Raw genomic sequence first — 10000 nt, 5'->3', positions numbered from 1 at the left:
TTAAAAAAAAAAAAGAAAGAAACAAAACTAAGCATAATTATTGGTATTCTAAAGAAATATAGAAATAAGGATTAGATAAGAACTAGGAATCATTCTAGGCGAAAGCAAGAAATGAGGAGGGAGGAGACAGAAAAAGTTAACATAACAGCAGGCTTTAATTATACATTTTTCCACTCTGCTGGATAGTAGGAAAGTTTAAAACTTGGACTCCTTCATGTACCAAAACTGGAAATGTTCATTTCACCATAAACTGTACATAATTTTTTAGGAAGTTAGAGGGGAAGAAAAATCCACATTAGACCAAAATAGATCTCTCTATTTTGAATGTAGTCAATCCATCTTCGCCATTGCAACTTGTATTTCTCATCTGAATAGTCTTTCCAATATGCTGAAATTTTAGCCATCTCTTCTAAGTTTACTACTTTTAACGTCCGTTCTTGAATAATAAGCAATTCTTCCTTCTTCCAGCAATCCCAACCGTGGTCTTAAATCAAAGACCACCTGTATTTTTTCAAAATGTTCTGAAATAAGGAGATCAACTCTCCCTCTATCTCTGCATGGGTAATATGGATTTTTTTTAAACCCAAATGTAACCATAACTCTATGTAATGATATAGAGCCGAGGTGGCGCAGTGGGTAGAGTGCAGCACTGCAGGCCACTTCAGCTGACTGTTATCTGCAGCTCAGCGGTTCAAATCTCACTGGCTCAGGGTTGACTCAGCCTTCCATCCTTCCGAGGTGGGTGAAATGAGGACCTGGATTGTTGTTGGGGGCAATATGCTCACTCTGTAAACCGCTTAAAGAGGACTGAAAGCCCTACAAAGCGGTATATAAGTCTGCTATTGCTATGTAATAGTTTTGGGGCTTGTTTAGACATTCATATATGAGCCCTAGTGAGATTTATTAATCCCAGCTAATGCCCGTTCATAATCAATTCTAAAAAAAACCTCTACCTTAACATATTGTCCAAATTGAACATTATGTATTATTAAGTTACTACAGTAAATGTCAATGTACTTCTTTAGCATGCACTGTTATTAGTGGTTCACTTTAACAAAGTAAGATCTTTATTACGGTCAAAGACCAGCAATATACATTTGTCTTTACACTATATTAAAAATACTAACATTAAAATATAATTTAAAAGTATTTACATTAAAAGTGGATAATAACATTATGGTCCAAAGATTGTTAGAGGTATGTCCAGATAATTGGTACAAGATGGTACTATATTGTAGCCAATTTTTTCCTTATGGACATTGCAGCAGCACAGAATTTTGCCACTGCAGACGTGGTAACCGGGTTAGTGTCCTGGAGGAGGAAGCCTAGATAAAAATGGTCTGCCCTCCCTGGGAATCTCTCTAATAAGGGGAGAATATGTGCAGACCTACAAGCTCTGTATAGCTCGCAGTGTAATAGAACGTGTGAATTATCTTCCACTTCTCCTTTGCCACATAGACAAACCCGTTCTGCTATAGGTGTTCTCTTATACCTGCCCTGGAGGAGTGCTGAAGGAAGAATGTGAAATCTGGCTCTGAAGAAAGCTATTCTTTGTTTTTTGGGGAGATCAGTTCGTTTAGATATCTTGCCGCACTCCCTGTTTGATTCTGTCCCTACTGTGGAGAGGCAACCTATTTAGTTCTTCTTGGAACTCCATGTCCTTCAATCTATTAATTACTACTTGCTTTGCTTGCTCAAAGCCTGGGGACATTAATAATAATGATGAAACCACTTTAACAAAAGTTTCAATTGTTCTCAATAGAGTATCATACAAGCAGCTTCAGAGGACAATGATTCCAACATTGTTCACCACCTACCTGCCCTTCCAATAAGTCAGCATCTTCCTCTCTGGCTTGTCCGTTTATCAAAAAGACAGCTTCCTCTATCTGTTGAGCCCAACGCTTTAATCCGTTCTACAAAACAGAATCAAAAAAAGAGTTAATTTTACTAAAAGATCTAATGTATTTCTGACCAGTGTTAAGCGAAATACATTTAAATAACTTTAAAAGCATAAACTCCTGGGCAACCCTCAGATGTTCTCTTCCAAACGTAATTTAAATAATTTTAGATCATGAAGCAGACAAGTTGATTCTGTCTAATTTTTGACACTAGCTTCTAAGGAACAGGCCTTAGCTGTCATAGGTGGATGCAGCGTTTAAATAAAAAGATATAACACGATCTCTAAGCCACTGTTAACGTAGTGCAGAGGTTGATTGATTGATTACATTTATATGCTGCCCTTTTCCCCGAAGGGGACTCAGGGCGGCTCACAATTCAATCAGGGAAGGAGGTACAGACAGGGGGATAAAAAAGACGAGACATAACAATACAAAATTTAAAAACACACAACAACCATACCATTCGAGGGGGGGGGGGGGCAAAAACTCTTTAGCCCCAGGCCTGTCGGAACAGCCAGGTTTTAAGGGCTTTGTGGAAGGCCTGGAGGGTGGTGAGGGTTCGAATCTCCACGGGGAGTTCGTTCCAGAGGGTTGGAGCAGCCACAGAGAAGGCCCTCCTCCGGGTAGTCGCCAGTCGGCATTGGCCGGCGGATGGAATTCGGAGGAGGCCTAATCTGTGGGATCTGATCGGTCTATTGGAGGTAATTGGCAGCAGGCGGTCTCTCAAGTACCCAGGTCCAATACCATGAGGTGTCAAAATGGCAGCCTGCGGGCCGGGTGCGTCGTGCGCAGGCCGTGCCCACACCAGGTCCGCAAAGGCAAAAAAACATCGCAATACGTCACAATATGCCATCAAGTTTGACACTTGTGACTTTGTGTTTCAAGGTCTTAACTCTCCTTTATCTTGAGTATGGACGTGCTAGATTACCAATGAAAGGATGGTATGTTATTATCCGAGTATTTGGTAGTGAATGGCCACCGTTGATGATCTCTTAATGTTGACATTTACTGTTGTGTACTAGTGGTAAAGGATGTACAGTATTTTTAAACCCAGAAAGTTACGTTTAACCTTATTATTTCCATTCCATTGCTCATTTTGATATCGGATTATCAAGAGTAGCAATGGACAGCGTTCGGAATACATATAGTACTGATAATCTCTCCTTAAAATCAAGACAAAAACAGAAAGACGTTAAAGAAAGTCCTGTTGGAGAAGAAAGTAGCTGTGTGAGGGACTTACAAGAAATTATGGATACCAAAGAAAGATGTGCAGGCAAAAGATTAAGGAAGGCAAAAGAATGGCAACAGATTTTTTTGATATAATTAATAACACAAAGTGAGTTTTTTTTAGTTACCCTTGTATTTTTTTCTAGGTTGTGGCTGGCTAACGTGGCAGGGAGAGGAATATGTATATTAACATTAATTGTGCATTCTAAAGATATCCAAGAAGCAGAAAGAGCATTCTGATATTTCCAGTCGGCTGGCTTAGCTGTACTCTAAAGAGAGGGGGGAAAAAGAGGCTCAATTACTACAGTAAATAATCCAATAATCTCAAAATATAAATGGTAAATCATCCAATTTACATGATTCGATCTATGCATTTATTTATGAATTCAATAAGGTATCCCAAAGTAGGCACATACAGAATTCCGCGACCCGACAAAATGTGCGCACGACAAAGGCGCGCCGACAAAACCGCGGTGACATCATCAATGCGCCGACAACAGCGCGCCGACAGAAGCACGATTTAAATTAAGGTAAGGGTTAGGGTCAGGGTTAGGTTTACGGTTAGGTTTAGAGCACGCTTCTGTCGGGGCGCTGTTGTCGGCGCGCTTCAGCGCTCATTCGTCGGCGCGGTTTAGAACTCGCGGTTTTGTCACCGCGGTTTAGTCGGGCGCCCTTTTGTCGGGCGCCCTTTTGTCGGTGAACCACAGAATTCTAGTTTGCGTATGTGTAATTGCTGCTCCCAAACATACTTCTTTCATGCAAATTTTGAAACGGGAGCTGGCAGAGCCCCTACTGAAATCTAAGAAGAAAGATAGTTTATTTATTTATATCCTACCGTTATTGTTTTCATAAACAATTCAAGGCAGCAAGCATACCTAATACTCCATCCTCCTCCAAATTTTCTCCACAACAAACAGAGTTGGCCTGGCCCTTGACCAGACAAATGCGCGCACGACAAAAGCACACAGACAAAACCGCGGCGCTAAAACCGCGATGTCATCGTGCTGACAACAGCGCGCCGACAGAAGCGCGATTTAAGTTAAGGGTTAGGTTTAGGGTTAGGTTTACAGCGCGCTGTTGTCGGCGCGCTTCAGCGCTCATTCATCGGCGTGGTTTAGAACTCGCGGTTTTGTCACCACAGTTTAGTCGGGCACGCTTTTGTCGGTCGCCCTTTTGTCGGTGAACCGGCCTGGCCCAAGATCACCCAGTCAGCTTTCATGCCTAAAGCAGGACTAGAACTCACTGGCTCCCAATTTCTAGCCCGGTGCCTTAACAACCAGGTGGGTGGTTCCACTTAAGATACCACTTAATGGCAGGTAACTCAGTTGAGATTGGCAACCCACATTCAATTCGTTATTTGTTCCCACCCAATATAGAACCTACCTTTGGATCCTGCACATCGTAAGTACGACAAAGTATTCGTTTCCAGTTAAGGAACAGTAACTAATTAGATTTAAGAGATACTACAGTAAGAAGAAGTGTTTAAGACTCTTATAACCCCTCCCAGCCACCTCTAAAGATCTGGCTTAAAATCCAGTCTGTTCAGGTCACGTTTTTGCTTCCTTTTTCCTTTTCAGAGCCGAGGTGGCGCAGTGGTTAGGGTGCAGTACTGCAGGCCACTTCAGCTGACTGTTATCTGCAGTTCGGCTGTTCAAATCTCACCGGCTCAAGGTTGACTCAGCCTTCCATCCTTCCGAGGTGGGTAAAATAAGGACCTGGATTGTTGGGGGCAATATGCTGACTCTGTAAACCGCTTAGAGAGGGCTGAAAGCCCTATGAAGCGGTACATAAGTCTAACTGCTATTGCTAACTGCTATTGCTATTAAGCAACAAACGGAAAGCCATACATATCCAGCACTGCTGCTGATTCATGAGATTAAAATACATTCTGTAGTTAAATAAGTACCATTAATACATCTACTTCAGTAACAATAGTTAACTACAAAAAAAAAATAAACCAAAGAAATGTTGTTACTTATCTTGGACAATCCTTCTTCTCCTATTCTGTTTCTAATAGGCCTTACTACTGTAGAAAGCTGAAACTGTGAGCCTTCTTCACATGAATGCAGAGGTGGTATTCAGCCAGTTCTGACTGGTTCTGCAGAACCAGTAATGGAAATTTTGAGTAGTTCGGAGAACTACCGCAACTAATCTTCTTTTGTTGCCCTGAACAGGAGAACAGAGCTGGAAAGCACGTCAGTGGGGTGGGGAGGGAATGGGGATTTTGCAGTAACCTTTCCCTGCGATACCCACAAAACCATGCGCATAAAGCCACTCCATGCCCACAAAGCCACGGCCCCAGAACCAGTAGCAAAAAAAATTGAATCCCAACACTACATGAATGGTAGAGAATGAAAACATTAATATTTATTGCTAGAGAGTAAATCTCTTGCACTTTCCTATTCTGACCCCCCTCCTTCTCCATCCAGGAACGAAAGCCAAACAGACGTACGAAAGAATGTTTTAATCAGTCCTCTTGCTGGCTGCGAGCCCAAAAGAAACAAAGATAATCACTCTGGCAGAAAGTCCTATAACTCACACGGCACTGCAAACCGGCTTCTCTTATCCAGCCACTTATCCAAGTTGGCTTCTCTCGGTTTGCGAACGAGAACGAGAACGTTGACTTCTGCAAACAGGGTGTGGCACCAGCAGTCTCTTTTATCAGCAGGAGGGGATCTTGATCAGCATCAGCTGTTCGTAATCACCTCCTGTAGTTACTCCGTTGTTCTTTACGCTGAGTAGCCCTGCGCCTGCATGCATCCTGAAACAACTCCCAAACGTTTTCCTGAACACTCCCTTTGATCCAATGCTCTGCCGCCACCTGGTGGCCAACCAGCCTCTCTGCACCCTGCTTGGAGTTGGAACCCTGTCCAGGGTCCTCGACATCCTCCAGAGCCGACTCATAGGGCTCCTCACTGTCGGAGTCTGGTGGCAGCTCCAACGGCTCTTGCTGGGCCACAACAGAAAACCATTCCCATAGATTTGAACATAGCACATCAATATATCAATTAACTTACATTGTAAAAATAGGAGGGTATTTGAATTTTATTTTTTGCTTTTACTAACCAAGATCATAGGGCAGAGCTAGGTACACAACAAACTCACCTTTATCTAATTTTTTGGGGGGAAATGATTTGAATTGTGGCTGCTCTAACTGTACAAAGGTAAAGCGGAGGTAAAACCCGAATTATCAACTGCAATTTAGAAAGATCATAGATCTGATGAGACGGAAAGGGATGCAGAAAGGATACTTCTTTGTAGTTGAACAAAGATGAAGCGCCACTCTTTCCGAGACATCTTCTTCCGCCATGTTCCACAATCTCTTTCTAGCTACAGATTTTTCTACCGCAAAAAGAAGCTAGGACAAAAGCAGAACAAGAACAGAGTCACGTCTGAATCTTAGGCACCTTACCTATCCATCATGGTGGTACAGAGCAGTGGTAGTCAACCTGGTCCCTACCGCCCACTAGTGGGCGTTCCAGCTTTCATGGTGGGCGGTAGGGGTTTTGTCCGATACTGAAGCACTTTCCTTTTTTAAAAATTTAATTGACTTTTTTAAAAAAAATCATAGCATTATTTAAAAACATTTTCATTAGGTTTTCATAAAATCACCATGACTGTGGAACCGGTGGGCGGGTAGAAATTTTTTACTACTAAAAGAGATACAAAGTGGGTGGTAGGTATAAAAAGGTTGACTACCCCTGGTATAGAGTAATAATAAGCATATAGAGTTATTCAAGCCTTTGTTAGATATAGCTCTCTATGTAGCAATACCCAGCCCTGCTCGGAGACGGAACCCTGTCCAGGGTCCTCCACATCCTCCAGAACTGACTCATAGGGCCCCTCGCTGTCGGAGTCTGGTGGCAGCTCCAACGGCTCCTGCTGGGACACAACATCTATCTATCTATCTATCTATCTATCTATCTATCTATCTATCTATCTATCTATCTATCTATCTATCATCTATCTACTTTCTCTTTCATATCTATCTCTCTATCTCTTTCATATCTATCTGTGTATCTATGTATCTATCTATCTACTTTCTCTTTCATATCTATCTCTTTCATATCTATCTATGTATCTATCTACTTTCTCTTTCATATCTATCTCTTTCATATCTATCTCTTTCATATCTATCTCTTTCATATCTATCTATCTATCTATCTATCTATCTATCTATCTATCTATCTATCTATCTATCTATCTATCTATCTATCTATCTATCTATCTATCTCTATTGTACCGCATGGGAATCAATTTCATTTTGGCAACTTACACAGTAGAAAACAAATGTTGTTAACAATCTATAGTAACTGTAAAAAAATAAAACAAATGTTTATGTTAAATAAGAATAAAAACAAAACAAAACATTACTTTTATTATCTACCTTCCTCAGGATATTTTGGGTTTCTTTTGCCAGCTCTGGAACTGAAATGATAAAAACACCAACAACTAGCAGTCCTCCAGGAAGCATTCTTGATACCTAAGAGAATCAAATACAAACATATTGCTGCTACTACTTCTGCTTTGAAAGAGGCAGTGGTACGCCCATTCGTCAAGTGGCCATCCTTAGACCCAAAAGGTTTTTCATTATAGGCCAATCTTTAACTCGTTGAGAAGGTGGTTGGACTGCACCTAATGAGAACTCTTGAGAGATTTTATCTCTCTCTAGATTATCTAGATGTGTTTCAGTCAGGTGTTAGGATGGGTTTGAATACTGAGGCAGCCTTGGTCACACTTGTTTATGACGTGTAGCAAAACCAGGATGGTGTTGTGAATCCAACCTTGTGCTCCTTGATCTTTCAGTGGCTTTTGATAGTCATAATAGCCGTTTAAGTTGTAATTTATAGCTAAACAGGCTTACAATGGCTCAGTTATTACTATGCTTCACCACAGCCCAACGGATCTTCATGTCCTGGTTCTAGAAACTTTGGTAGTTCCACTGCCAGCACCTGCCTTCTGGGGCAGTGGTCCCCAACCTTTTTGGCTCTGTGAATTGGTGATGGCAGCAGGAGGGGGAAGGACATGGTTTCGTGCATGCACCACTTGTGCAAATGCAATTTTGCGCACTCGCCCACTGCTTGGGCGGTCCGGTTCACAACGGGCCAGCACCGAGCCACAGACCAGGGATTGGGTACCTCTGTTCTAGGATGCACTTTATGCAACGTCTTCTCCCTAACCCCAATATGAGAGAAATATGGTTCTCACAATCTCTGGTGAGTAGAAAGTAAAAAAATATATATCCCCCAAAATGGAAATAATTCCATTAGTATGATTTTGTGAACCTAACATAGAAGCATAAGTCCATATATTTCAGTCTTTCTCATTGCTTCATGGGAGATAAAGAAAAACCATACTTTATAAGAAGAAAATGATAACAATAGTTAGGCTTATATACCGCTTCATAGGGCTTTCAGCCCTCTCTAAGCGGTTTACAGAGTCAGCATATTGCCCCCAACAACAATCCGGGTCCTCATTTTACCCACCTCGGAAGGATGGAAGGCTGAGTCGACCTTGAGTCTGGTGGGATTTGAACAGCCAAACTGCTGAACTGAAGTAGCCTGCAGTGCTGCATTTAACCACTGCGCCAACTTTAAATATACAGATATTCAGTGTTGGAGAGAATTACCATAACCCCTTGATTAAGAAAAAAAAATATTCAATGGTCTGAGAGCAGAACATAGGACCATTGACCTCAGACTAACCAACCAGAGATCACCTTGCCAAATTTAAATATAAGAACCTGGTTAATCCCTTTTTCACTGAAAAGCATCTCATGCTGCCTCTTAAGAGGACAGTCATGGTTGACAGCAAAACATCAGAATACTAGAAAACCAGATCATGTCCACTCATCCCAGAAGCTCATCACGGTCCGAAATCCTTTCTACCTTCCCCAGATGGAAGGTCTAGATCACTCAATTGTGTCAAACTCAATTACGTTATGTGACATATGACATTTTTTGCCCTTGTGGTGCTGGGGTGGGCATGGCGTTGCGCGTTTACCTATCCCGCCCGTGCGCTGCCAGTTTGATAGGCCTGGTCTAGAGGTATCTGCCTTATAGCAATAGCAATGGCAGTTAGACTTATATACCGCTTCATAGGGCTTTAAGCGGTTTACAGAATCAGCATATCGCCCCCAACAATCCAGGTCCTCATTTCACCCACCTCGGAAGGATGGAAGGCTGAGTCAACCCTGAGCCGGTGAGATTAGAACCGCTGAACTGCAGATAGCAGTCAGCTGAAGTGGCCTGCAGTACTGCACCCTAACCACTGCGCCACCTCGGCTCTTATGTCTATATGACAGGACATCTCACCCACTTGAGAATGTCCTAGAATACCTAGGAATATAGCAACAAAGCTATATTCAATATGGCAAAGTTTTGGCATAATTGTAATATTTATGAGTGTTCTGGGTTTAAATTAATGTCTAGAAACAGTAGAAAACAGCATTAACTTTAAAAAAAACAATCATTATGAAGCTGAGACAGGCTTACAAAAAAATTCCTTTTCTACAGCAAAGTAAGACCATTTTTATTACTTGTATGGCATGTGCTGCTATCCATTCTTCATCAATAGTAGACAAGTCTGTATGGTGATTTACACCACTGTTACTTTCTTCCTCTTTTACAGGAGTTCGAATGGCCAGCAAAACATAATCTCTTTGCTGGGAACACTGAAAAATAGAAAAGATAAAGAAAAAAGCAGTCAATACAGTTCATTTAAAGGCACTTTACACAATGGCATCAACTGGACTTTATGTAGCCTACATGTATTTCTAAGAATTAATGTATGTATCTCTGCAGTGCACATCATCAGAAACTTGATTCTAAATGAGAAATGCAGGCACATCAAACACAAAGCGAGTGTAAATAGCC

General features: G+C 41.6%; 1 protein-coding gene and 1 long non-coding RNA gene across 3 annotated transcripts in view; both read right to left on the bottom strand.

The window, feature by feature from the left end:
• The window catches only part of LOC148043390 (uncharacterized), a 303113-nt gene that overhangs the window by 239130 nt on the left and 53983 nt on the right, over positions 1-10000 (bottom strand). The gene's annotated exons all lie outside the window — the stretch shown is intronic.
• The window catches only part of ODR4 (odr-4 GPCR localization factor homolog), a 23712-nt gene that overhangs the window by 12338 nt on the left and 1374 nt on the right, over positions 1-10000 (bottom strand). The window contains exons 3-8 of one of the 2 annotated variants that reach the window (XM_087726179.1): positions 9664-9798; positions 7513-7608; positions 6377-6483; positions 4509-4545; positions 3254-3394; positions 1818-1913 (exon numbers count right to left, since the gene is read on the bottom strand). In XM_087726179.1, the coding sequence (XP_087582305.1) occupies positions 1818-1913; positions 3254-3394; positions 4509-4545; positions 6377-6483; positions 7513-7608; positions 9664-9798 (612 nt within the window). The remainder of the gene's footprint in view (positions 1-1817; positions 1914-3253; positions 3395-4508; positions 4546-6376; positions 6484-7512; positions 7609-9663; positions 9799-10000) is intronic. The other variant, XM_087726178.1, reaches the window with a different exon arrangement.

This window comes from Thamnophis sirtalis, unplaced genomic scaffold (assembly GCF_051295495.1).
Source record: "Thamnophis sirtalis isolate CommonGarterSnake01/CBP01778 unplaced genomic scaffold, rThaSir2_p1.2 scaffold_12, whole genome shotgun sequence".
In the NCBI taxonomy this organism is placed as follows: domain Eukaryota; kingdom Metazoa; phylum Chordata; class Lepidosauria; order Squamata; family Natricidae; genus Thamnophis; species Thamnophis sirtalis.
The sequence above is the reverse complement of the archived record's forward strand: the minus strand, read 5'-3'. Positions and strand labels throughout refer to the sequence as shown.